We start from the raw sequence: 27,667 nt of genomic DNA, 5'->3' as shown, positions 1-27,667 counted from the left end.
TGAGGGGACCCTGAGAGAGGACAAAAAGGACCCACCAGATCCCCGCCCTGGCAGGTGGCCGTGGGAGGCCCCGGGGCGAGATGAGCACAGTAGGCCTGTCCTGACGTCCTGACGTCCGGGTCTCTGAGAGACTGGCGCCCTGGTCGAAGGAGCAGGGACTCACACTGGCAGATGGGACAATCCCAGGTCCTGCCCAGAGTCCAGCCTGCACGCGAGGAAGCAAGGATTGAGGACGTTAGACCCCAACACAGGGAGGGATCCTTTGCCCTTCCACGGGGGCCTTGGAGGCGCCAGAGCACGGTCAGCAGATGAGATGTTTCCTGACTTCTGGCTCAGGGTTCTCGGGAGGTCAGGTGTTTGGTGTGAGGGGTGAGGCTTCAGGTCCGCAGAGGGTGGACTCCCAGGACCCCGAGGGCGGACTGAGCAGACCCCCAGCCCTGGTACAGGGGCCTCCACAGAAACCTGCTCCTGTGGTCAGTGCTGGGAGGCCAGGCAGGATGTGAGGAGGAGGTGAGGACCCAGAATGTCCCCATCCTAGGACCCTCGGGAGGCCCTGGACAGGTGCGGCCACATGTGGGGCCCCCTCACTGCTTTCTGTTCAGACTCGAGGTCTTGTTCTGAGTTTCCCCTCAGGCCCACAAAGGGGAGAGTCCAGGCCCTTAAGGGGAACGGTGAGCACTACGAGCCAGCCCCGAGGAGACCACCCACCCCAGAACTCAGAACTGGGGGGATCTCACAGAGTCCGGCCCATCCCTCCTACCAGCACCGAGGGGCCCAGGGCTGTGCCACAGTCTACACAAGAGGTGCCCCCTCCATCCCTCTTACAGGGGCTCCAGGAACCGGGAGGCGAAGGCCCAAGTCTGAGGACCGTGTCCTCAGGCCACAGAGCAGAGGAGGCCCAGGCAGTGCCAGGAGTCAAGGGGAGGTGCGTGCCCTGAGTGTGTACCCAGGGGCTCCCCCTCCCAGAACAGAGGGGACCCCACAACACCCGAGTCACCCCACCGTCCTGTTCAGCCCCAGAACCTGGGGCCGTGCTGGCTGCACCCTGAGGAGCCCTCTCACTTCCTTCTTCAGGTTGGCAGGGGACAGGCCGCCCAGGAGGAGCGCCCCTGTGAGGCCCGAGGGCACCCCTGAAGACGAGACCTGTAAGTGACTTTTGTCAGAGCTGCCCAGGGTGCCTTTCTCTGCCGAGGCCGCTCACACGCCCTCTCTCCCCCAGGTCCGTGGTCCCTACCTGTCACCCCTGCCCACACTCCCGTCGGCGGCCCGACCCCAGTCATCATGCCCCTGGTCGAGATGAGTGAGCTCCGCCAGCCGGAGACAGACTTTCAGACCCCGGTCCCGGCCCAGGGCCTGGTGGAGGCACAGCTGTTGTGGGCTGAGGGGGAGGAGGCCGTATCCCCCTCGTCCTCCTCTTCTTACTCTGACCTGTTCCTGGGCACCTTGGAGGAGGTGGCTGATGCTGGAGAACCCAGTCCCCCCCAGAGCCCCTCCCCCACTGCCATGGCCACCCCGCCATGGAGCCAATCTGAAGACGACGGCCTCAGCCCCCAAGATGAGGAAGGGCCGAGCACCTGGCATGACCAGGAAGATGTGCTCCAACATGCTCTACGTCAGAAGGCGGATGAACTGGTGGCGTTCCTGCTGTTCAAGCATCACACCAAGGAGTTGACCACAAAGGCAGAAATGCTGACCATCCTCAAAGATTACCAGGACCACTTCCCCGTGGTCTTCAGGCGAGCCTCCGAGGGCATGCGGCTCATCCTTGGCCTCGACGTGAAGGAAGTGGACCCCAGCAATCACTCCTATGTCCTCGTCCCCACCCTGGGCCTCACCTACGATGGGATGCTGAGTGACAGGCCGAGCATGCCCAAGACCGGCCTCCTGGTGCTGCTCCTGGGCCTGATCCTCCTGGAGGCCGACTCTGTTGCCCCTGAGGAGGTGGTCTGGAGAGCACTTAGCAAGATAGATGTGTGTGCCGGGAGGGAGCACTACATCTTTGGGGAGCCCAGGGAGCTCCTCACCAAAGTGTGGGTGCAGGAGGGCTACGTGGAGTACCGGCAGGTGCCCCACAGCGACCCCGCCCGCTACGAGTTCCTCTGGGGTCCCCGGGCGTACGCGGAGACCAGCAAGTGTCAGGTCCTGGAGCGTCTGCACAGGGTCAGTGAATGGGATCCCAGGTCCTTCCCATCCCTGTCTGCAGAGGGTGTGAGCGACGAGGAACAGGGACCCTGAGCCAGAGCAGCAGCCAGGCTCCTTCCAGGCCCACGTCCAGCAGCTTCTCCTGTGGGGCAGGAAGGGAGGCTGATCCTTCACTCTGAGTTTGAAGAGGGAGTGGTCATCCTTCTAAGCATTGAGGGCCCAGGCAAGTTGGGGCAACCCGGTGTAGCATCTTTGTTTTCCTGTTTTCTAAGATGACATGGAAATTCATCTGTTTCCTTTAGTGATTTTTCAAATGTTGTTCTTTTTCATAGAAGATGTTTTAAATGCCAATACTTTGTATTTTTTATACAAGTTTTAAAGGTTACATTCAATTTACAGTTGTTACCAAATATTGGCTCTATTCCCCGTGTTGTACAGTACATCCTTGTAGCCCGTCTTACACCCCAAAGTTTGTGCCTCCCACTCCTCCATCCCTGTAGTGCCCCTCCCTCATCCCTACTGATAAGCACTAGTTTGTTCTCTGTATCTTTGAATCTGCTTCTTTTTTGATATATTCACTAGTTTGTTGTATGTTTTAGATTCCACATATGAGTGATATCGTGCATTATTTGCCGTTCCCTGTCTGACTTACTTCACTTAGCATATTGCCCTCCAAGTCCATCCATGTTGCTGCAAAAGGCAAAAGTTTGTTCCATTTTTATGGCTGAGTAGTAGTCCATTGTACATATATAGTACCCGTTCTTTATCCATTCATTTGTCGATGGACACTTAGGTAGCTTCCGTATCTTTGCAATTGTAAATAATGCTTCTATGAGCATTGGGGTGCATGGATCTTTTCGAATTAGTGGGGTTTTGAGGGGATATATACCCAGGAGTGGAATTGCAGGATCCTATGGTAGTTCTGTTTTTAGTTTTTTGAGAAACCTCTATGCTGTTTTCCCCAGTGGCTGCACCAATCTACATTCTCCCAACAGCGTACAAGGGTTCCCTTTTCTCCACATCCTTACCTGCATTTGTTATTTGTGTTCTTTTTCATGATAGCCATTCTGACTAGGTGTGAGGTGATATCTCTTTGTGGATTTGACTTGCAGTTGCCTGATGATTAGTGATGTGGAGGATCATTTCGTGTGCCTGTTGGCCATCTGCATTTTCTCCTTGAAAAAATGTCTATTCAGTTCTTCTGCCCGTGTTTGTAATTGGGTTGTTTGTTTTCTTGACGTTGAGTTGTATGAGCTGTTTATATATATTGGATATTAATCCTTTGTCAGTCACTTCAGCTGCAAATCTTTTCTCCCATTCAATAGGTTGTCTTTTAGTTTTGTCAGTGGTTTCCTTTGTTGTGCAAAAAAGCTTTTAAGTTTAGTTAGGTCCCATTTGTTTATTTTTCCTTTTACTTCTTTTCCTTAGGAGATAGATCCCAAAAAATATTGCTGTGATTTAGGTCAAAGAGTGTTCTGCCTGTGTTTCCCTCTAGGAGTTTTATAGTATCCGGTCTTACATTTAGGCCTTTACCCTATTTTGCATTTATTTTTGTTTATGCTGTTGGACAGTGGTCTAATTTCATTCTTTTACATGTAGCTGTTCAGTTCTCTCAGCACCACTTATTGAAGAGACTGTCTTTTCTCCAGTGTATACTGTATTCCTGCCTAGTTTGTCGTAGATTAATTGACCATAGGTGTGTGGGTTTATTTCTTTGCTTTCTATCCTGTTCCATTGATCTATTTGTCTGTCTTTGTGCCAGTCCCGTACTGCTTTGATTACTGTAGCTTTATACTGTAGTGTGAAACCAGGGAGTATGATTCCTCCAGCTCTGTTGTTCTTTCTCAAGATTGTTTTGGCTCTTCAGGGTCTTTTGTGTTTCCATAGAAAATTTAAAATTATTTGTTCAAGTTCTGTGTAAAATGCCAAGAGTATTTTCATAGGAATTGCATTGATTGCAGTTCTGTAGGTTGACTCGAGTAGTTTGGTCATTTTAACACTACTGATGCTTCCAATTCAAGAATGCAGTGTTACCTTTCCATCTGTTTGTGTTGTCTTCAGTTTCTTTCATCACTGTTATACTTTTCAGTGTACAGGTCTTTGGCCTCCTTAGGTAGGTTTATTCCTAGGTATTCTATCATTGTGATGCAATGGTAAATGAGATAGTTTCCTTAATTTCTCTTTCTGATACTTTGTTTTTAGTGTATACAAATGCAACTGATTTCTGTATATTAATAATAGTATTTAATAAGCTTCAGTTTCTACGTTTGTGAATGGTATTGACCACATATATTTGTACTGATCCAATACAAGGCTGAATTTTGGTATTTGTAAAATCAACTGGGAAACATTCCTTCATAGTTTGTGATGCCAACCTAGATAACACAGCATTGCAATAGGAATTTACTTGGAAATGTGAAAGTAATTACCAGTACAATTAATGGCCACCGGGTTGTTCTTCGGGACACCACGTCGTCGGCTCAGTGGTGCGTGCCCTGCTGTGGGACTGTCCTGTGCCCACCATAGGGCAGGGCCAGGCCCCAGGCATGTGGGCCATAGGGGGAGGGGCTTCCCTGAGGGGAGCAGGCATTGCCAGCACACATCGTCCTGGAGAGAGGCCACATGTGGGGCCCTCAGGAAGGGAGACTGTGGGGGGATGGAGGGCCGATGGGTGGGGTGTAGCGGAGGCACCTTGTTGGGGACCCTGGGGGGGGTGACCCGTGGGGTCCGGTGGCCGTTAGAAGTTCCTCTCTGTGTTATCATGCCCTCCGTTCAATGGTTTCAGTCAATGTTTCTCTTTAATAAATTTCTCGGAACGTTTCAGCTGAGTGTGGCCTCCGCAGTGGGCAATGGAGGGAAAGGATTGCTGCGGGTGAGGGTGGGGGTCCAGAGTCGGATTCCTGCTCAGCACCCGTGGGACACCTCTCCAGTGAGAGGGTAGGGTAGGCACTTTGCAGACCCAGACATGGTGAGGGTTCTTCTTCCATTTCATAGGTGAATTGTACAGTTTTAGCGAAAACTGATAATTGCCTGAAAAGGCAGTAGAGAAGTTAAAATGTAAATGAAAAACTTGATTATCTCAGCAGGAAAAAGGGAACATAGGAGCAACAATAGTTGGACTGAATATTTGTAATCCTCTCCCCCTCATTCACCTGTGAAATTCTAACCCCCAAAGGGATGGGATTTGGAGGTGGGGCGCTGGGAAGTGATTAGCCCATGATGGGGGAGCCCTCATGGATGAGATTAGCTCCCTTATAAAAGAGACCCCAGACAGCTGCCTCATCCTCTTGTGCCATGTGAGAAGGTGGCTAGTTGATACAACTAGACAAGAAATCAGTCCATATAAAGAAGAGCTTTATTACTATTGCTTTATTACTCAGCTGTACAAAGGAACGAAATGGGTCGTTTGTAGAGACGTGGATGGATCTAGAGACTGTCATACAGAGTGAAGGAAGTCAGAGAGAGAAAAACAAATATCGTATATTAATGCATATGTGTGGAACCTAGAAAAATGGTACAGATGAACCGGTTTGCAGGGCAGAAACAGAGACACAGATGTAGAGCACAGACATGTGGACACCAAGGTGGGAAAATGGTGGGGGCGTGGGGGGTGGTGGTGTGATGAGTTGGGAGATTGGGATTGACAAATGTACAATTTTATGTACAAAATGGGTAACTAATAAGAACCTGCTGTATAAAAAATTACATAAAATAAAATTCAAAAACTAAAAAAGACAAAAGAAATCAGAATAGGTTTATGACATTATCAATCACAGTAGAAAACCACCTGTAAAGACAAATTGAGTGATTTGCCACAATGGGCTCTGCATCGCCAAGTTTGCTCCCCCAACTCCACAGCCTTGCAGGGAGGCCTTCCTACTGGTGCAAGGCCAATGGGCGTGTCTTTTGCTTCCTGAGGCGCCAAACCTTGGGACCTCAGGCCCTCAGTGCGCATGGCTACTGCTGCTTCCGTAGCAAAGCGCCTCCTCACGTGCTCTTGTCATCCAACCACTTTCTCTGTAAAGAGACGTCTAGAACTTTCTCCCTCATCTTCCTGGAGCTTCCGGGAGCACCCGGAAACCCACGTGGCGTTCGCACAGAGTGCCTGGGACCGTCGGCTGCAGAGTTCCTGGCTGCACTGCTGAGACGAGCTCTTCAGCCCCTTCTGAGCGGGACTCCGGAGTCATCCACAGAGTCAGAGCAAGTCAGGAGACAGGCGGGGGCTTTGCCGGGGGCTGGACTCCGCAGGTACCGGGGGGCCCTGGGAAGGAGTGGAGGTGGGGGGAGGGCTACGGGCTGCTCGGTTGGGAGCGGGGGAGCGTCGGCGGAGGGCAGCGGGTTGAAGGGGGGGCTGAGGGAAGGGTCCCCCTGTGTTCGGGTCCGAGGGGAGGACCGCTGGCTGCTGGGGTGGCTGGTGGGGGGCGTTTTCGAGTCAGGGTGCAGAGGGTGGGGCTAATGGCTAAGCGTGGGGGGGCCGGAGGAGAGGGCTTCCTGCTGGACGGGTGGGGCCGGCTTTGGGGGCCAGAGGAGAGGACGACTGGCTGTGGGGGTGGGGAGGATGGGATGGGCGGGCCCCCGCCCCACGGGCTGACAAGGGAGGGGAGGGCTAACGGCTGCTGCGTGTGGCGGGAGGAAGGGGGTGCTCATCTGCCCTCAGTCCTCCCTCAGGGCCCTCACCTTGACTCCACGCAGGACCTGGGATTCTCTCCTGTGCCCGCCTGAGACCCCGCCCCTTATCCCCCCTCCCCAGCCTCTCTGAGACCCCTCCTGGCTGAGGCGGGGGTCGATGGGGAGGACTCCCGGGCGCGGGTTCGGTAGTTGTTAGGGGAGCTCCCGCCGGGGCGGGGCGGGGCGTGGGGTGGGGGGAGAGGACGCTCGTGTCAGGAAGGGGGCTCGGGCTCCCGGGTGGGCGGGGGCACGAGGGGTGGGCTCTGCGTCTGGGGTGCGAGAGCTGAGAGCCCCTGGTGCTGAGGGTGCTCGGAGGTGAGAGAGGCACTCAGATGTCTGTGCATGAGGGGGCGCCAGCGGAGAGTCAAGGTGAGGAGCCGAGGGAGCGCTGAGGGACCCCCGCGGGATCATCTCAGCCCTGAGAAGCCCTGGGCTTGGTGGCCTGATGTGTTGTGCATAGATTCCCCCTGGGGGTCTCGGGGCAGTGAAAGCCTTGGTGTGAGGGTCCGGCCTCGGGTGAACACAGGGGGCGTCCCCGGACCTGCCAGGGCTCGAGCTGAGGACTCTGAAGGAGGACAGAGGGGACGCCATTGATCCCCGCCCCTGCCATCAGCCCTGGGCAGTCCCGGGACGGAATGAGCACTTGGCAAGGAGTTTTGACTTCCGCCTCCAGGTCTCAGAGACACTGGGGACCTGGTGTAAGGGGCGAGGCCTAAAGAGGGCGGAGGGAAGAATCCCAGGACCTGCCGGGAGTCGAGGTGAGGAACCTGAGGGAGGAATGAGCGGACCCTGGACCCCAGAAGAGAGGGGGCCCTGGGGAGGCGATAGGGTGGGATGACCCCATGCAGCACTTCCTGACATCCGGGTCTCAGAGACCCTGGTGAGGGGTTAAAAGGGGCGGGGTCTCAGAGAGGCTGGGGAGGGGGTATAAGGGGCGGGGTCTCAGGCGGGCACAGGAGAGAATCCCAGGTCCTGCGTGGAGTCAAGGTGAGGGCCCTGAGGGAGGACTGAGGGCAGCCTGGACCCCAGAACAGAGCTGGCCCTGGGAGGCCATAGGGTGGGATGAGCACAGCAGCACATCCTGACATCCGGGCCTCAGAGAAGCTGGGGACCTGGGATAAGGGGCAGGGTCTCATGAGGGCAGAGGGTAAAATGTCAGGTCCCTGGTGGACTAAGGTTAGAGCCCTTAGGCAGGACTGAGGGGACCCTGAGAGAGGACAAAAAGGACCCACCAGATCCCCGCCCTGGCAGGTGGCCGTGGGAGGCCCCGGGGCGAGATGAGCACAGTAGGCCTGTCCTGACGTCCTGACGTCCGGGTCTCTGAGAGACTGGCGCCCTGGTCGAAGGAGCAGGGACTCACACTGGCAGACGGGACAATCCCAGGTCCTGCCCAGAGTCCAGCCTGCACGCGAGGAAGCAAGGATTGAGGACGTTAGACCCCAACACAGGGAGGGATCCTTTGCCCTTCCACGGGGGCCTTGGAGGCGCCAGAGCACGGTCAGCAGATGAGATGTTTCCTGACTTCTGGCTCAGGGTTCTCGGGAGGTCAGGTGTTTGGTGTGAGGGGTGAGGCTTCAGGTCCGCAGAGGGTGGACTCCCAGGACCCCGAGGGCGGACTGAGCAGACCCCCAGCCCTGGTACAGGGGCCTCCACAGAAACCTGCTCCTGTGGTCAGTGCTGGGAGGCCAGGCAGGATGTGAGGAGGAGGTGAGGACCCAGAATGTCCCCATCCTAGGACCCTCGGGAGGCCCTGGACAGGTGCGGCCACATGTGGGGCCCCCTCACTGCTTTCTGTTCAGACTCGAGGTCTTGTTCTGAGTTTCCCCTCAGGCCCACAAAGGGGAGAGTCCAGGCCCTTAAGGGGAACGGTGAGCACTACGAGCCAGCCCCGAGGAGACCACCCACCCCAGAACTCAGAACTGGGGGGATCTCACAGAGTCCGGCCCATCCCTCCTACCAGCACCGAGGGGCCCAGGGCTGTGCCACAGTCTACACAAGAGGTGCCCCCTCCATCCCTCTTACAGGGGCTCCAGGAACCGGGAGGCGAAGGCCCAAGTCTGAGGACCGTGTCCTCAGGCCACAGAGCAGAGGAGGCCCAGGCAGTGCCAGGAGTCAAGGGGAGGTGCGTGCCCTGAGTGTGTACCCAGGGGCTCCCCCTCCCAGAACAGAGGGGACCCCACAACACCCGAGTCACCCCACCGTCCTGTTCAGCCCCAGAACCTGGGGCCGTGCTGGCTGCACCCTGAGGAGCCCTCTCACTTCCTTCTTCAGGTTGGCAGGGGACAGGCCGCCCAGGAGGAGCGCCCCTGTGAGGCCCGAGGGCACCCCTGAAGACGAGACCTGTAAGTGACTTTTGTCAGAGCTGCCCAGGGTGCCTTTCTCTGCCGAGGCCGCTCACACGCCCTCTCTCCCCCAGGTCCGTGGTCCCTACCTGTCACCCCTGCCCACACTCCCGTCGGCGGCCCGACCCCAGTCATCATGCCCCTGGTCGAGATGAGTGAGCTCCGCCAGCCGGAGACAGACTTTCAGACCCCGGTCCCGGCCCAGGGCCTGGTGGAGGCACAGCTGTTGTGGGCTGAGGGGGAGGAGGCCGTATCCCCCTCGTCCTCCTCTTCTTACTCTGACCTGTTCCTGGGCACCTTGGAGGAGGTGGCTGATGCTGGAGAACCCAGTCCCCCCCAGAGCCCCTCCCCCACTGCCATGGCCACCCCGCCATGGAGCCAATCTGAAGACGACGGCCTCAGCCCCCAAGATGAGGAAGGGCCGAGCACCTGGCATGACCAGGAAGATGTGCTCCAACATGCTCTACGTCAGAAGGCGGATGAACTGGTGGCGTTCCTGCTGTTCAAGCATCACACCAAGGAGTTGACCACAAAGGCAGAAATGCTGACCATCCTCAAAGATTACCAGGACCACTTCCCCGTGGTCTTCAGGCGAGCCTCCGAGGGCATGCGGCTCATCCTTGGCCTCGACGTGAAGGAAGTGGACCCCAGCAATCACTCCTATGTCCTCGTCCCCACCCTGGGCCTCACCTACGATGGGATGCTGAGTGACAGGCCGAGCATGCCCAAGACCGGCCTCCTGGTGCTGCTCCTGGGCCTGATCCTCCTGGAGGCCGACTCTGTTGCCCCTGAGGAGGTGGTCTGGAGAGCACTTAGCAAGATAGATGTGTGTGCCGGGAGGGAGCACTACATCTTTGGGGAGCCCAGGGAGCTCCTCACCAAAGTGTGGGTGCAGGAGGGCTACGTGGAGTACCGGCAGGTGCCCCACAGCGACCCCGCCCGCTACGAGTTCCTCTGGGGTCCCCGGGCGTACGCGGAGACCAGCAAGTGTCAGGTCCTGGAGCGTCTGCACAGGGTCAGTGAATGGGATCCCAGGTCCTTCCCATCCCTGTCTGCAGAGGGTGTGAGCGACGAGGAACAGGGACCCTGAGCCAGAGCAGCAGCCAGGCTCCTTCCAGGCCCACGTCCAGCAGCTTCTCCTGTGGGGCAGGAAGGGAGGCTGATCCTTCACTCTGAGTTTGAAGAGGGAGTGGTCATCCTTCTAAGCAGTGAGGGCCCAGGCAAGTTGGGGCAACCCGGTGTAGCATCTTTGTTTTCCTGTTTTCTAAGATGACATGGAAATTCATCTGTTTCCTTTAGTGATTTTTCAAATGTTGTTCTTTTTCATAGAAGATGTTTTAAATGCCAATACTTTGTATTTTTTATACAAGTTTTAAAGGTTACATTCAATTTACAGTTGTTACCAAATATTGGCTCTATTCCCCGTGTTGTACAGTACATCCTTGTAGCCCGTCTTACACCCCAAAGTTTGTGCCTCCCACTCCTCCATCCCTGTAGTGCCCCTCCCTCATCCCTACTGATAAGCACTAGTTTGTTCTCTGTATCTTTGAATCTGCTTCTTTTTTGATATATTCACTAGTTTGTTGTATGTTTTAGATTCCACATATGAGTGATATCGTGCATTATTTGCCGTTCCCTGTCTGACTTACTTCACTTAGCATATTGCCCTCCAAGTCCATCCATGTTGCTGCAAAAGGCAAAAGTTTGTTCCATTTTTATGGCTGAGTAGTAGTCCATTGTACATATATAGTACCCGTTCTTTATCCATTCATTTGTCGATGGACACTTAGGTAGCTTCCGTATCTTTGCAATTGTAAATAATGCTTCTATGAGCATTGGGGTGCATGGATCTTTTCGAATTAGTGGGGTTTTGAGGGGATATATACCCAGGAGTGGAATTGCAGGATCCTATGGTAGTTCTGTTTTTAGTTTTTTGAGAAACCTCTATGCTGTTTTCCCCAGTGGCTGCACCAATCTACATTCTCCCAACAGCGTACAAGGGTTCCCTTTTCTCCACATCCTTACCTGCATTTGTTATTTGTGTTCTTTTTCATGATAGCCATTCTGACTAGGTGTGAGGTGATATCTCTTTGTGGATTTGACTTGCAGTTGCCTGATGATTAGTGATGTGGAGGATCATTTCGTGTGCCTGTTGGCCATCTGCATTTTCTCCTTGAAAAAATGTCTATTCAGTTCTTCTGCCCGTGTTTGTAATTGGGTTGTTTGTTTTCTTGACGTTGAGTTGTATGAGCTGTTTATATATATTGGATATTAATCCTTTGTCAGTCACTTCAGCTGCAAATCTTTTCTCCCATTCAATAGGTTGTCTTTTAGTTTTGTCAGTGGTTTCCTTTGTTGTGCAAAAAAGCTTTTAAGTTTAGTTAGGTCCCATTTGTTTATTTTTCCTTTTACTTCTTTTCCTTAGGAGATAGATCCCAAAAAATATTGCTGTGATTTAGGTCAAAGAGTGTTCTGCCTGTGTTTCCCTCTAGGAGTTTTATAGTATCCGGTCTTACATTTAGGCCTTTACCCTATTTTGCATTTATTTTTGTTTATGCTGTTGGACAGTGGTCTAATTTCATTCTTTTACATGTAGCTGTTCAGTTCTCTCAGCACCACTTATTGAAGAGACTGTCTTTTCTCCAGTGTATACTGTATTCCTGCCTAGTTTGTCGTAGATTAATTGACCATAGGTGCGTGGGTTTATTTCTTTGCTTTCTATCCTGTTCCATTGATCTATTTGTCTGTCTTTGTGCCAGTCCCGTACTGCTTTGATTACTGTAGCTTTATACTGTAGTGTGAAACCAGGCAGTATGATTCCTCCAGCTCTGTTGTTCTTTCTCAAGATTGTTTTGGCTCTTCAGGGTCTTTTGTGTTTCCATAGAAAATTTAAAATTATTTGTTCAAGTTCTGTGTAAAATGCCAAGAGTATTTTCATAGGAATTGCATTGATTGCAGTTCTGTAGGTTGACTCGAGTAGTTTGGTCATTTTAACACTACTGATGCTTCCAATTCAAGAATGCAGTGTTACCTTTCCATCTGTTTGTGTTGTCTTCAGTTTCTTTCATCACTGTTATACTTTTCAGTGTACAGGTCTTTGGCCTCCTTAGGTAGGTTTATTCCTAGGTATTCTATCATTGTGATGCAATGGTAAATGAGATAGTTTCCTTAATTTCTCTTTCTGATACTTTGTTTTTAGTGTATACAAATGCAACTGATTTCTGTATATTAATAATAGTATTTAATAAGCTTCAGTTTCTACGTTTGTGAATGGTATTGACCACATATATTTGTACTGATCCAATACAAGGCTGAATTTTGGTATTTGTAAAATCAACTGGGAAACATTCCTTCATAGTTTGTGATGCCAACCTAGATAACACAGCATTGCGATAGGAATTTACTTGGAAATGTGAAAGTAATTACCAGTACAATTAATGGCCACCGGGTTGTTCTTCGGGACACCACGTCGTCGGCTCAGTGGTGCGTGCCCTGCTGTGGGACTGTCCTGTGCCCACCATAGGGCAGGGCCAGGCCCCAGGCATGTGGGCCATAGGGGGAGGGGCTTCCCTGAGGGGAGCAGGCATTGCCAGCACACATCGTCCTGGAGAGAGGCCACATGTGGGGCCCTCAGGAAGGGAGACTGTGGGGGGATGGAGGGCCGATGGGTGGGGTGTAGCGGAGGCACCTTGTTGGGGACCCTGGGGGGGGTGACCCGTGGGGTCCGGTGGCCGTTAGAAGTTCCTCTCTGTGTTATCATGCCCTCCGTTCAATGGTTTCAGTCAATGTTTCTCTTTAATAAATTTCTCGGAACGTTTCAGCTGAGTGTGGCCTCCGCAGTGGGCAATGGAGGGAAAGGATTGCTGCGGGTGAGGGTGGGGGTCCAGAGTCGGATTCCTGCTCAGCACCCGTGGGACACCTCTCCAGTGAGAGGGTAGGGTAGGCACTTTGCAGACCCAGACATGGTGAGGGTTCTTCTTCCATTTCATAGGTGAATTGTACAGTTTTAGCGAAAACTGATAATTGCCTGAAAAGGCAGTAGAGAAGTTAAAATGTAAATGAAAAACTTGATTATCTCAGCAGGAAAAAGGGAACATAGGAGCAACAATAGTTGGACTGAATATTTGTAATCCTCTCCCCCTCATTCACCTGTGAAATTCTAACCCCCAAAGGGATGGGATTTGGAGGTGGGGCGCTGGGAAGTGATTAGCCCATGATGGGGGAGCCCTCATGGATGAGATTAGCTCCCTTATAAAAGAGACCCCAGACAGCTGCCTCATCCTCTTGTGCCATGTGAGAAGGTGGCTAGTTGATACAACTAGACAAGAAATCAGTCCATATAAAGAAGAGCTTTATTACTATTGCTTTATTACTCAGCTGTACAAAGGAACGAAATGGGTCGTTTGTAGAGACGTGGATGGATCTAGAGACTGTCATACAGAGTGAAGGAAGTCAGAGAGAGAAAAACAAATATCGTATATTAATGCATATGTGTGGAACCTAGAAAAATGGTACAGATGAACCGGTTTGCAGGGCAGAAACAGAGACACAGATGTAGAGCACAGACATGTGGACACCAAGGTGGGAAAATGGTGGGGGCGTGGGGGGTGGTGGTGTGATGAGTTGGGAGATTGGGATTGACAAATGTACAATTTTATGTACAAAATGGGTAACTAATAAGAACCTGCTGTATAAAAAATTACATAAAATAAAATTCAAAAACTAAAAAAGACAAAAGAAATCAGAATAGGTTTATGACATTATCAATCACAGTAGAAAACCACCTGTAAAGACAAATTGAGTGATTTGCCACAATGGGCTCTGCATCGCCAAGTTTGCTCCCCCAACTCCACAGCCTTGCAGGGAGGCCTTCCTACTGGTGCAAGGCCAATGGGCGTGTCTTTTGCTTCCTGAGGCGCCAAACCTTGGGACCTCAGGCCCTCAGTGCGCATGGCTACTGCTGCTTCCGTAGCAAAGCGCCTCCTCACGTGCTCTTGTCATCCAACCACTTTCTCTGTAAAGAGACGTCTAGAACTTTCTCCCTCATCTTCCTGGAGCTTCCGGGAGCACCCGGAAACCCACGTGGCGTTCGCACAGAGTGCCTGGGACCGTCGGCTGCAGAGTTCCTGGCTGCACTGCTGAGACGAGCTCTTCAGCCCCTTCTGAGCGGGACTCCGGAGTCATCCACAGAGTCAGAGCAAGTCAGGAGACAGGCGGGGGCTTTGCCGGGGGCTGGACTCCGCAGGTACCGGGGGGCCCTGGGAAGGAGTGGAGGTGGGGGGAGGGCTACGGGCTGCTCGGTTGGGAGCGGGGGAGCGTCGGCGGAGGGCAGCGGGTTGAAGGGGGGGCTGAGGGAAGGGTCCCCCTGTGTTCGGGTCCGAGGGGAGGACCGCTGGCTGCTGGGGTGGCTGGTGGGGGGCGTTTTCGAGTCAGGGTGCAGAGGGTGGGGCTAATGGCTAAGCGTGGGGGGGCCGGAGGAGAGGGCTTCCTGCTGGACGGGTGGGGCCGGCTTTGGGGGCCAGAGGAGAGGACGACTGGCTGTGGGGGTGGGGAGGATGGGATGGGCGGGCCCCCGCCCCACGGGCTGACAAGGGAGGGGAGGGCTAACGGCTGCTGCGTGTGGCGGGAGGAAGGGGGTGCTCATCTGCCCTCAGTCCTCCCTCAGGGCCCTCACCTTGACTCCACGCAGGACCTGGGATTCTCTCCTGTGCCCGCCTGAGACCCCGCCCCTTATCCCCCCTCCCCAGCCTCTCTGAGACCCCTCCTGGCTGAGGCGGGGGTCGATGGGGAGGACTCCCGGGCGCGGGTTCGGTAGTTGTTAGGGGAGCTCCCGCCGGGGCGGGGCGGGGCGTGGGGTGGGGGGAGAGGACGCTCGTGTCAGGAAGGGGGCTCGGGCTCCCGGGTGGGCGGGGGCACGAGGGGTGGGCTCTGCGTCTGGGGTGCGAGAGCTGAGAGCCCCTGGTGCTGAGGGTGCTCGGAGGTGAGAGAGGCACTCAGATGTCTGTGCATGAGGGGGCGCCAGCGGAGAGTCAAGGTGAGGAGCCGAGGGAGCGCTGAGGGACCCCCGCGGGATCATCTCAGCCCTGAGAAGCCCTGGGCTTGGTGGCCTGATGTGTTGTGCATAGATTCCCCCTGGGGGTCTCGGGGCAGTGAAAGCCTTGGTGTGAGGGTCCGGCCTCGGGTGAACACAGGGGGCGTCCCCGGACCTGCCAGGGCTCGAGCTGAGGACTCTGAAGGAGGACAGAGGGGACGCCATTGATCCCCGCCCCTGCCATCAGCCCTGGGCAGTCCCGGGACGGAATGAGCACTTGGCAAGGAGTTTTGACTTCCGCCTCCAGGTCTCAGAGACACTGGGGACCTGGTGTAAGGGGCGAGGCCTAAAGAGGGCGGAGGGAAGAATCCCAGGACCTGCCGGGAGTCGAGGTGAGGAACCTGAGGGAGGAATGAGCGGACCCTGGACCCCAGAAGAGAGGGGGCCCTGGGGAGGCGATAGGGTGGGATGACCCCATGCAGCACTTCCTGACATCCGGGTCTCAGAGACCCTGGTGAGGGGTTAAAAGGGGCGGGGTCTCAGAGAGGCTGGGGAGGGGGTATAAGGGGCGGGGTCTCAGGCGGGCACAGGAGAGAATCCCAGGTCCTGCGTGGAGTCAAGGTGAGGGCCCTGAGGGAGGACTGAGGGCAGCCTGGACCCCAGAACAGAGCTGGCCCTGGGAGGCCATAGGGTGGGATGAGCACAGCAGCACATCCTGACATCCGGGCCTCAGAGAAGCTGGGGACCTGGGATAAGGGGCAGGGTCTCATGAGGGCAGAGGGTAAAATGTCAGGTCCCTGGTGGACTAAGGTTAGAGCCCTTAGGCAGGACTGAGGGGACCCTGAGAGAGGACAAAAAGGACCCACCAGATCCCCGCCCTGGCAGGTGGCCGTGGGAGGCCCCGGGGCGAGATGAGCACAGTAGGCCTGTCCTGACGTCCTGACGTCCGGGTCTCTGAGAGACTGGCGCCCTGGTCGAAGGAGCAGGGACTCACACTGGCAGACGGGACAATCCCAGGTCCTGCCCAGAGTCCAGCCTGCACGCGAGGAAGCAAGGATTGAGGACGTTAGACCCCAACACAGGGAGGGATCCTTTGCCCTTCCACGGGGGCCTTGGAGGCGCCAGAGCACGGTCAGCAGATGAGATGTTTCCTGACTTCTGGCTCAGGGTTCTCGGGAGGTCAGGTGTTTGGTGTGAGGGGTGAGGCTTCAGGTCCGCAGAGGGTGGACTCCCAGGACCCCGAGGGCGGACTGAGCAGACCCCCAGCCCTGGTACAGGGGCCTCCACAGAAACCTGCTCCTGTGGTCAGTGCTGGGAGGCCAGGCAGGATGTGAGGAGGAGGTGAGGACCCAGAATGTCCCCATCCTAGGACCCTCGGGAGGCCCTGGACAGGTGCGGCCACATGTGGGGCCCCCTCACTGCTTTCTGTTCAGACTCGAGGTCTTGTTCTGAGTTTCCCCTCAGGCCCACAAAGGGGAGAGTCCAGGCCCTTAAGGGGAACGGTGAGCACTACGAGCCAGCCCCGAGGAGACCACCCACCCCAGAACTCAGAACTGGGGGGATCTCACAGAGTCCGGCCCATCCCTCCTACCAGCACCGAGGGGCCCAGGGCTGTGCCACAGTCTACACAAGAGGTGCCCCCTCCATCCCTCTTACAGGGGCTCCAGGAACCGGGAGGCGAAGGCCCAAGTCTGAGGACCGTGTCCTCAGGCCACAGAGCAGAGGAGGCCCAGGCAGTGCCAGGAGTCAAGGGGAGGTGCGTGCCCTGAGTGTGTACCCAGGGGCTCCCCCTCCCAGAACAGAGGGGACCCCACAACACCCGAGTCACCCCACCGTCCTGTTCAGCCCCAGAACCTGGGGCCGTGCTGGCTGCACCCTGAGGAGCCCTCTCACTTCCTTCTTCAGGTTGGCAGGGGACAGGCCGCCCAGGAGGAGCGCCCCTGTGAGGCCCGAGGGCACCCCTGAAGACGAGACCTGTAAGTGACTTTTGTCAGAGCTGCCCAGGGTGCCTTTCTCTGCCGAGGCCGCTCACACGCCCTCTCTCCCCCAGGTCCGTGGTCCCTACCTGTCACCCCTGCCCACACTCCCGTCGGCGGCCCGACCCCAGTCATCATGCCCCTGGTCGAGATGAGTGAGCTCCGCCAGCCGGAGACAGACTTTCAGACCCCGGTCCCGGCCCAGGGCCTGGTGGAGGCACAGCTGTTGTGGGCTGAGGGGGAGGAGGCCGTATCCCCCTCGTCCTCCTCTTCTTACTCTGACCTGTTCCTGGGCACCTTGGAGGAGGTGGCTGATGCTGGAGAACCCAGTCCCCCCCAGAGCCCCTCCCCCACTGCCATGGCCACCCCGCCATGGAGCCAATCTGAAGACGACGGCCTCAGCCCCCAAGATGAGGAAGGGCCGAGCACCTGGCATGACCAGGAAGATGTGCTCCAACATGCTCTACGTCAGAAGGCGGATGAACTGGTGGCGTTCCTGCTGTTCAAGCATCACACCAAGGAGTTGACCACAAAGGCAGAAATGCTGACCATCCTCAAAGATTACCAGGACCACTTCCCCGTGGTCTTCAGGCGAGCCTCCGAGGGCATGCGGCTCATCCTTGGCCTCGACGTGAAGGAAGTGGACCCCAGCAATCACTCCTGTGTCCTCGTCCCCACCCTGGGCCTCACCTACGATGGGATGCTGAGTGACAGGCCGAGCATGCCCAAGACCGGCCTCCTGGTGCTGCTCCTGGGCCTGATCCTCCTGGAGGCCGACTCTGTTGCCCCTGAGGAGGTGGTCTGGAGAGCACTTAGCAAGATAGATGTGTGTGCCGGGAGGGAGCACTACATCTTTGGGGAGCCCAGGGAGCTCCTCACCAAAGTGTGGGTGCAGGAGGGCTACGTGGAGTACCGGCAGGTGCCCCACAGCGACCCCGCCCGCTACGAGTTCCTCTGGGGTCCCCGGGCGTACGCGGAGACCAGCAAGTGTCAGGTCCTGGAGCGTCTGCACAGGGTCAGTGAATGGGATCCCAGGTCCTTCCCATCCCTGTCTGCAGAGGGTGTGAGCGACGAGGAACAGGGACCCTGAGCCAGAGCAGCAGCCAGGCTCCTTCCAGGCCCACGTCCAGCAGCTTCTCCTGTGGGGCAGGAAGGGAGGCTGATCCTTCACTCTGAGTTTGAAGAGGGAGTGGTCATCCTTCTAAGCAGTGAGGGCCCAGGCAAGTTGGGGCAACCCGGTGTAGCATCTTTGTTTTCCTGTTTTCTAAGATGACATGGAAATTCATCTGTTTCCTTTAGTGATTTTTCAAATGTTGTTCTTTTTCATAGAAGATGTTTTAAATGCCAATACTTTGTATTTTTTATACAAGTTTTAAAGGTTACATTCAATTTACAGTTGTTACCAAATATTGGCTCTATTCCCCGTGTTGTACAGTACATCCTTGTAGCCCGTCTTACACCCCAAAGTTTGTGCCTCCCACTCCTCCATCCCTGTAGTGCCCCTCCCTCATCCCTACTGATAAGCACTAGTTTGTTCTCTGTATCTTTGAATCTGCTTCTTTTTTGATATATTCACTAGTTTGTTGTATGTTTTAGATTCCACATATGAGTGATATCGTGCATTATTTGCCGTTCCCTGTCTGACTTACTTCACTTAGCATATTGCCCTCCAAGTCCATCCATGTTGCTGCAAAAGGCAAAAGTTTGTTCCATTTTTATGGCTGAGTAGTAGTCCATTGTACATATATAGTACCCGTTCTTTATCCATTCATTTGTCGATGGACACTTAGGTAGCTTCCGTATCTTTGCAATTGTAAATAATGCTTCTATGAGCATTGGGGTGCATGGATCTTTTCGAATTAGTGGGGTTTTGAGGGGATATATACCCAGGAGTGGAATTGCAGGATCCTATGGTAGTTCTGTTTTTAGTTTTTTGAGAAACCTCTATGCTGTTTTCCCCAGTGGCTGCACCAATCTACATTCTCCCAACAGCGTACAAGGGTTCCCTTTTCTCCACATCCTTACCTGCATTTGTTATTTGTGTTCTTTTTCATGATAGCCATTCTGACTAGGTGTGAGGTGATATCTCTTTGTGGATTTGACTTGCAGTTGCCTGATGATTAGTGATGTGGAGGATCATTTCGTGTGCCTGTTGGCCATCTGCATTTTCTCCTTGAAAAAATGTCTATTCAGTTCTTCTGCCCGTGTTTGTAATTGGGTTGTTTGTTTTCTTGACGTTGAGTTGTATGAGCTGTTTATATATATTGGATATTAATCCTTTGTCAGTCACTTCAGCTGCAAATCTTTTCTCCCATTCAATAGGTTGTCTTTTAGTTTTGTCAGTGGTTTCCTTTGTTGTGCAAAAAAGCTTTTAAGTTTAGTTAGGTCCCATTTGTTTATTTTTCCTTTTACTTCTTTTCCTTAGGAGATAGATCCCAAAAAATATTGCTGTGATTTAGGTCAAAGAGTGTTCTGCCTGTGTTTCCCTCTAGGAGTTTTATAGTATCCGGTCTTACATTTAGGCCTTTACCCTATTTTGCATTTATTTTTGTTTATGCTGTTGGACAGTGGTCTAATTTCATTCTTTTACATGTAGCTGTTCAGTTCTCTCAGCACCACTTATTGAAGAGACTGTCTTTTCTCCAGTGTATACTGTATTCCTGCCTAGTTTGTCGTAGATTAATTGACCATAGGTGTGTGGGTTTATTTCTTTGCTTTCTATCCTGTTCCATTGATCTATTTGTCTGTCTTTGTGCCAGTCCCGTACTGCTTTGATTACTGTAGCTTTATACTGTAGTGTGAAACCAGGGAGTATGATTCCTCCAGCTCTGTTGTTCTTTCTCAAGATTGTTTTGGCTCTTCAGGGTCTTTTGTGTTTCCATAGAAAATTTAAAATTATTTGTTCAAGTTCTGTGTAAAATGCCAAGAGTATTTTCATAGGAATTGCATTGATTGCAGTTCTGTAGGTTGACTCGAGTAGTTTGGTCATTTTAACACTACTGATGCTTCCAATTCAAGAATGCAGTGTTACCTTTCCATCTGTTTGTGTTGTCTTCAGTTTCTTTCATCACTGTTATACTTTTCAGTGTACAGGTCTTTGGCCTCCTTAGGTAGGTTTATTCCTAGGTATTCTATCATTGTGATGCAATGGTAAATGAGATAGTTTCCTTAATTTCTCTTTCTGATACTTTGTTTTTAGTGTATACAAATGCAACTGATTTCTGTATATTAATAATAGTATTTAATAAGCTTCAGTTTCTACGTTTGTGAATGGTATTGACCACATATATTTGTACTGATCCAATACAAGGCTGAATTTTGGTATTTGTAAAATCAACTGGGAAACATTCCTTCATAGTTTGTGATGCCAACCTAGATAACACAGCATTGCAATAGGAATTTACTTGGAAATGTGAAAGTAATTACCAGTACAATTAATGGCCACCGGGTTGTTCTTCGGGACACCACGTCGTCGGCTCAGTGGTGCGTGCCCTGCTGTGGGACTGTCCTGTGCCCACCATAGGGCAGGGCCAGGCCCCAGGCATGTGGGCCATAGGGGGAGGGGCTTCCCTGAGGGGAGCAGGCATTGCCAGCACACATCGTCCTGGAGAGAGGCCACATGTGGGGCCCTCAGGAAGGGAGACTGTGGGGGGATGGAGGGCCGATGGGTGGGGTGTAGCGGAGGCACCTTGTTGGGGACCCTGGGGGGGGTGACCCGTGGGGTCCGGTGGCCGTTAGAAGTTCCTCTCTGTGTTATCATGCCCTCCGTTCAATGGTTTCAGTCAATGTTTCTCTTTAATAAATTTCTCGGAACGTTTCAGCTGAGTGTGGCCTCCGCAGTGGGCAATGGAGGGAAAGGATTGCTGCGGGTGAGGGTGGGGGTCCAGAGTCGGATTCCTGCTCAGCACCCGTGGGACACCTCTCCAGTGAGAGGGTAGGGTAGGCACTTTGCAGACCCAGACATGGTGAGGGTTCTTCTTCCATTTCATAGGTGAATTGTACAGTTTTAGCGAAAACTGATAATTGCCTGAAAAGGCAGTAGAGAAGTTAAAATGTAAATGAAAAACTTGATTATCTCAGCAGGAAAAAGGGAACATAGGAGCAACAATAGTTGGACTGACAGTGCTACGGACTGAATATTTGTAATCCTCTCCCCCTCATTCACCTGTGAAATTCTAACCCCCAAAGGGATGGGATTTGGAGGTGGGGCGCTGGGAAGTGATTAGCCCATGATGGGGGAGCCCTCATGGATGAGATTAGCTCCCTTATAAAAGAGACCCCAGACAGCTGCCTCATCCTCTTGTGCCATGTGAGAAGGTGGCTAGTTGATACAACTAGACAAGAAATCAGTCCATATAAAGAAGAGCTTTATTACTATTGCTTTATTACTCAGCTGTACAAAGGAACGAAATGGGTCGTTTGTAGAGACGTGGATGGATCTAGAGACTGTCATACAGAGTGAAGGAAGTCAGAGAGAGAAAAACAAATATCGTATATTAATGCATATGTGTGGAACCTAGAAAAATGGTACAGATGAACCGGTTTGCAGGGCAGAAACAGAGACACAGATGTAGAGCACAGACATGTGGACACCAAGGTGGGAAAATGGTGGGGGCGTGGGGGGTGGTGGTGTGATGAGTTGGGAGATTGGGATTGACAAATGTACAATTTTATGTACAAAATGGGTAACTAATAAGAACCTGCTGTATAAAAAATTACATAAAATAAAATTCAAAAACTAAAAAAGACAAAAGAAATCAGAATAGGTTTATGACATTATCAATCACAGTAGAAAACCACCTGTAAAGACAAATTGAGTGATTTGCCACAATGGGCTCTGCATCGCCAAGTTTGCTCCCCCAACTCCACAGCCTTGCAGGGAGGCCTTCCTACTGGTGCAAGGCCAATGGGCGTGTCTTTTGCTTCCTGAGGCGCCAAACCTTGGGACCTCAGGCCCTCAGTGCGCATGGCTACTGCTGCTTCCGTAGCAAAGCGCCTCCTCACGTGCTCTTGTCATCCAACCACTTTCTCTGTAAAGAGACGTCTAGAACTTTCTCCCTCATCTTCCTGGAGCTTCCGGGAGCACCCGGAAACCCACGTGGCGTTCGCACAGAGTGCCTGGGACCGTCGGCTGCAGAGTTCCTGGCTGCACTGCTGAGACGAGCTCTTCAGCCCCTTCTGAGCGGGACTCCGGAGTCATCCACAGAGTCAGAGCAAGTCAGGAGACAGGCGGGGGCTTTGCCGGGGGCTGGACTCCGCAGGTACCGGGGGGCCCTGGGAAGGAGTGGAGGTGGGGGGAGGGCTACGGGCTGCTCGGTTGGGAGCGGGGGAGCGTCGGCGGAGGGCAGCGGGTTGAAGGGGGGGCTGAGGGAAGGGTCCCCCTGTGTTCGGGTCCGAGGGGAGGACCGCTGGCTGCTGGGGTGGCTGGTGGGGGGCGTTTTCGAGTCAGGGTGCAGAGGGTGGGGCTAATGGCTAAGCGTGGGGGGGCCGGAGGAGAGGGCTTCCTGCTGGACGGGTGGGGCCGGCTTTGGGGGCCAGAGGAGAGGACGACTGGCTGTGGGGGTGGGGAGGATGGGATGGGCGGGCCCCCGCCCCACGGGCTGACAAGGGAGGGGAGGGCTAACGGCTGCTGCGTGTGGCGGGAGGAAGGGGGTGCTCATCTGCCCTCAGTCCTCCCTCAGGGCCCTCACCTTGACTCCACGCAGGACCTGGGATTCTCTCCTGTGCCCGCCTGAGACCCCGCCCCTTATCCCCCCTCCCCAGCCTCTCTGAGACCCCTCCTGGCTGAGGCGGGGGTCGATGGGGAGGACTCCCGGGCGCGGGTTCGGTAGTTGTTAGGGGAGCTCCCGCCGGGGCGGGGCGGGGCGTGGGGTGGGGGGAGAGGACGCTCGTGTCAGGAAGGGGGCTCGGGCTCCCGGGTGGGCGGGGGCACGAGGGGTGGGCTCTGCGTCTGGGGTGCGAGAGCTGAGAGCCCCTGGTGCTGAGGGTGCTCGGAGGTGAGAGAGGCACTCAGATGTCTGTGCATGAGGGGGCGCCAGCGGAGAGTCAAGGTGAGGAGCCGAGGGAGCGCTGAGGGACCCCCGCGGGATCATCTCAGCCCTGAGAAGCCCTGGGCTTGGTGGCCTGATGTGTTGTGCATAGATTCCCCCTGGGGGTCTCGGGGCAGTGAAAGCCTTGGTGTGAGGGTCCGGCCTCGGGTGAACACAGGGGGCGTCCCCGGACCTGCCAGGGCTCGAGCTGAGGACTCTGAAGGAGGACAGAGGGGACGCCATTGATCCCCGCCCCTGCCATCAGCCCTGGGCAGTCCCGGGACGGAATGAGCACTTGGCAAGGAGTTTTGACTTCCGCCTCCAGGTCTCAGAGACACTGGGGACCTGGTGTAAGGGGCGAGGCCTAAAGAGGGCGGAGGGAAGAATCCCAGGACCTGCCGGGAGTCGAGGTGAGGAACCTGAGGGAGGAATGAGCGGACCCTGGACCCCAGAAGAGAGGGGGCCCTGGGGAGGCGATAGGGTGGGATGACCCCATGCAGCACTTCCTGACATCCGGGTCTCAGAGACCCTGGTGAGGGGTTAAAAGGGGCGGGGTCTCAGAGAGGCTGGGGAGGGGGTATAAGGGGCGGGGTCTCAGGCGGGCACAGGAGAGAATCCCAGGTCCTGCGTGGAGTCAAGGTGAGGGCCCTGAGGGAGGACTGAGGGCAGCCTGGACCCCAGAACAGAGCTGGCCCTGGGAGGCCATAGGGTGGGATGAGCACAGCAGCACATCCTGACATCCGGGCCTCAGAGAAGCTGGGGACCTGGGATAAGGGGCAGGGTCTCATGAGGGCAGAGGGTAAAATGTCAGGTCCCTGGTGGACTAAGGTTAGAGCCCTTAGGCAGGACTGAGGGGACCCTGAGAGAGGACAAAAAGGACCCACCAGATCCCCGCCCTGGCAGGTGGCCGTGGGAGGCCCCGGGGCGAGATGAGCACAGTAGGCCTGTCCTGACGTCCTGACGTCCGGGTCTCTGAGAGACTGGCGCCCTGGTCGAAGGAGCAGGGACTCACACTGGCAGACGGGACAATCCCAGGTCCTGCCCAGAGTCCAGCCTGCACGCGAGGAAGCAAGGATTGAGGACGTTAGACCCCAACACAGGGAGGGATCCTTTGCCCTTCCACGGGGGCCTTGGAGGCGCCAGAGCACGGTCAGCAGATGAGATGTTTCCTGACTTCTGGCTCAGGGTTCTCGGGAGGTCAGGTGTTTGGTGTGAGGGGTGAGGCTTCAGGTCCGCAGAGGGTGGACTCCCAGGACCCCGAGGGCGGACTGAGCAGACCCCCAGCCCTGGTACAGGGGCCTCCACAGAAACCTGCTCCTGTGGTCAGTGCTGGGAGGCCAGGCAGGATGTGAGGAGGAGGTGAGGACCCAGAATGTCCCCATCCTAGGACCCTCGGGAGGCCCTGGACAGGTGCGGCCACATGTGGGGCCCCCTCACTGCTTTCTGTTCAGACTCGAGGTCTTGTTCTGAGTTTCCCCTCAGGCCCACAAAGGGGAGAGTCCAGGCCCTTAAGGGGAACGGTGAGCACTACGAGCCAGCCCCGAGGAGACCACCCACCCCAGAACTCAGAACTGGGGGGATCTCACAGAGTCCGGCCCATCCCTCCTACCAGCACCGAGGGGCCCAGGGCTGTGCCACAGTCTACACAAGAGGTGCCCCCTCCATCCCTCTTACAGGGGCTCCAGGAACCGGGAGGCGAAGGCCCAAGTCTGAGGACCGTGTCCTCAGGCCACAGAGCAGAGGAGGCCCAGGCAGTGCCAGGAGTCAAGGGGAGGTGCGTGCCCTGAGTGTGTACCCAGGGGCTCCCCCTCCCAGAACAGAGGGGACCCCACAACACCCGAGTCACCCCACCGTCCTGTTCAGCCCCAGAACCTGGGGCCGTGCTGGCTGCACCCTGAGGAGCCCTCTCACTTCCTTCTTCAGGTTGGCAGGGGACAGGCCGCCCAGGAGGAGCGCCCCTGTGAGGCCCGAGGGCACCCCTGAAGACGAGACCTGTAAGTGACTTTTGTCAGAGCTGCCCAGGGTGCCTTTCTCTGCCGAGGCCGCTCACACGCCCTCTCTCCCCCAGGTCCGTGGTCCCTACCTGTCACCCCTGCCCACACTCCCGTCGGCGGCCCGACCCCAGTCATCATGCCCCTGGTCGAGATGAGTGAGCTCCGCCAGCCGGAGACAGACTTTCAGACCCCGGTCCCGGCCCAGGGCCTGGTGGAGGCACAGCTGTTGTGGGCTGAGGGGGAGGAGGCCGTATCCCCCTCGTCCTCCTCTTCTTACTCTGACCTGTTCCTGGGCACCTTGGAGGAGGTGGCTGATGCTGGAGAACCCAGTCCCCCCCAGAGCCCCTCCCCCACTGCCATGGCCACCCCGCCATGGAGCCAATCTGAAGACGACGGCCTCAGCCCCCAAGATGAGGAAGGGCCGAGCACCTGGCATGACCAGGAAGATGTGCTCCAACATGCTCTACGTCAGAAGGCGGATGAACTGGTGGCGTTCCTGCTGTTCAAGCATCACACCAAGGAGTTGACCACAAAGGCAGAAATGCTGACCATCCTCAAAGATTACCAGGACCACTTCCCCGTGGTCTTCAGGCGAGCCTCCGAGGGCATGCGGCTCATCCTTGGCCTCGACGTGAAGGAAGTGGACCCCAGCAATCACTCCTATGTCCTCGTCCCCACCCTGGGCCTCACCTACGATGGGATGCTGAGTGACAGGCCGAGCATGCCCAAGACCGGCCTCCTGGTGCTGCTCCTGGGCCTGATCCTCCTGGAGGCCGACTCTGTTGCCCCTGAGGAGGTGGTCTGGAGAGCACTTAGCAAGATAGATGTGTGTGCCGGGAGGGAGCACTACATCTTTGGGGAGCCCAGGGAGCTCCTCACCAAAGTGTGGGTGCAGGAGGGCTACGTGGAGTACCGGCAGGTGCCCCACAGCGACCCCGCCCGCTACGAGTTCCTCTGGGGTCCCCGGGCGTACGCGGAGACCAGCAAGTGTCAGGTCCTGGAGCGTCTGCACAGGGTCAGTGAATGGGATCCCAGGTCCTTCCCATCCCTGTCTGCAGAGGGTGTGAGCGACGAGGAACAGGGACCCTGAGCCAGAGCAGCAGCCAGGCTCCTTCCAGGCCCACGTCCAGCAGCTTCTCCTGTGGGGCAGGAAGGGAGGCTGATCCTTCACTCTGAGTTTGAAGAGGGAGTGGTCATCCTTCTAAGCATTGAGGGCCCAGGCAAGTTGGGGCAACCCGGTGTAGCATCTTTGTTTTCCTGTTTTCTAAGATGACATGGAAATTCATCTGTTTCCTTTAGTGATTTTTCAAATGTTGTTCTTTTTCATAGAAGATGTTTTAAATGCCAATACTTTGTATTTTTTATACAAGTTTTAAAGGTTACATTCAATTTACAGTTGTTACCAAATATTGGCTCTATTCCCCGTGTTGTACAGTACATCCTTGTAGCCCGTCTTACACCCCAAAGTTTGTGCCTCCCACTCCTCCATCCCTGTAGTGCCCCTCCCTCATCCCTACTGATAAGCACTAGTTTGTTCTCTGTATCTTTGAATCTGCTTCTTTTTTGATATATTCACTAGTTTGTTGTATGTTTTAGATTCCACATATGAGTGATATCGTGCATTATTTGCCGTTCCCTGTCTGACTTACTTCACTTAGCATATTGCCCTCCAAGTCCATCCATGTTGCTGCAAAAGGCAAAAGTTTGTTCCATTTTTATGGCTGAGTAGTAGTCCATTGTACATATATAGTACCCGTTCTTTATCCATTCATTTGTCGATGGACACTTAGGTAGCTTCCGTATCTTTGCAATTGTAAATAATGCTTCTATGAGCATTGGGGTGCATGGATCTTTTCGAATTAGTGGGGTTTTGAGGGGATATATACCCAGGAGTGGAATTGCAGGATCCTATGGTAGTTCTGTTTTTAGTTTTTTGAGAAACCTCTATGCTGTTTTCCCCAGTGGCTGCACCAATCTACATTCTCCCAACAGCGTACAAGGGTTCCCTTTTCTCCACATCCTTACCTGCATTTGTTATTTGTGTTCTTTTTCATGATAGCCATTCTGACTAGGTGTGAGGTGATATCTCTTTGTGGATTTGACTTGCAGTTGCCTGATGATTAGTGATGTGGAGGATCATTTCGTGTGCCTGTTGGCCATCTGCATTTTCTCCTTGAAAAAATGTCTATTCAGTTCTTCTGCCCGTGTTTGTAATTGGGTTGTTTGTTTTCTTGACGTTGAGTTGTATGAGCTGTTTATATATATTGGATATTAATCCTTTGTCAGTCACTTCAGCTGCAAATCTTTTCTCCCATTCAATAGGTTGTCTTTTAGTTTTGTCAGTGGTTTCCTTTGTTGTGCAAAAAAGCTTTTAAGTTTAGTTAGGTCCCATTTGTTTATTTTTCCTTTTACTTCTTTTCCTTAGGAGATAGATCCCAAAAAATATTGCTGTGATTTAGGTCAAAGAGTGTTCTGCCTGTGTTTC

General features: G+C 54.4%; 4 protein-coding genes across 4 annotated transcripts; all 4 read left to right on the top strand.

Annotated features, from left to right (window-relative positions):
- Nucleotides 1-1,198: 1,198 nt before the first annotated feature.
- LOC309796332 (melanoma-associated antigen 8-like) lies at nucleotides 1,199-2,235 on the top strand (the record flags this gene model as incomplete). Its single annotated transcript, XM_082609365.1, has 1 exon — nucleotides 1,199-2,235. The coding sequence occupies exon 1, from the start codon at nucleotides 1,282-1,284 to the stop codon at nucleotides 2,233-2,235; it is 954 nt and encodes a 317-aa protein (XP_082465491.1). The 5' UTR covers nucleotides 1,199-1,281.
- Nucleotides 2,236-9,205: 6,970 nt separating this feature from the next.
- On the top strand, nucleotides 9,206-10,242 carry LOC309796331 (melanoma-associated antigen 8-like; the record flags this gene model as incomplete). The annotated part of the gene is made up of 1 exon (XM_082609364.1): nucleotides 9,206-10,242. Exon 1 carries the CDS (start codon nucleotides 9,289-9,291, stop codon nucleotides 10,240-10,242), a length of 954 nt encoding a protein of 317 aa, XP_082465490.1. The 5' UTR covers nucleotides 9,206-9,288.
- Nucleotides 10,243-17,212: 6,970 nt separating this feature from the next.
- Nucleotides 17,213-18,249, top strand: LOC309796330 (melanoma-associated antigen 8-like; the record flags this gene model as incomplete). The annotated part of the gene is made up of 1 exon (XM_082609363.1): nucleotides 17,213-18,249. The coding sequence occupies exon 1, from the start codon at nucleotides 17,296-17,298 to the stop codon at nucleotides 18,247-18,249; it is 954 nt and encodes a 317-aa protein (XP_082465489.1). The 5' UTR covers nucleotides 17,213-17,295.
- Nucleotides 18,250-25,235: 6,986 nt separating this feature from the next.
- On the top strand, nucleotides 25,236-26,272 carry LOC309796328 (melanoma-associated antigen 8-like; the record flags this gene model as incomplete). The annotated part of the gene is made up of 1 exon (XM_082609359.1): nucleotides 25,236-26,272. The coding sequence occupies exon 1, from the start codon at nucleotides 25,319-25,321 to the stop codon at nucleotides 26,270-26,272; it is 954 nt and encodes a 317-aa protein (XP_082465485.1). The 5' UTR covers nucleotides 25,236-25,318.
- Nucleotides 26,273-27,667: the final 1,395 nt, after the last annotated feature.

This window comes from Mesoplodon mirus (genome assembly GCF_964341445.2).
Source record: "Mesoplodon mirus genome assembly, chromosome: X".
In the NCBI taxonomy this organism is placed as follows: domain Eukaryota; kingdom Metazoa; phylum Chordata; class Mammalia; order Artiodactyla; family Ziphiidae; genus Mesoplodon; species Mesoplodon mirus.
The sequence above is the reverse complement of the archived record's forward strand: the minus strand, read 5'-3'. Positions and strand labels throughout refer to the sequence as shown.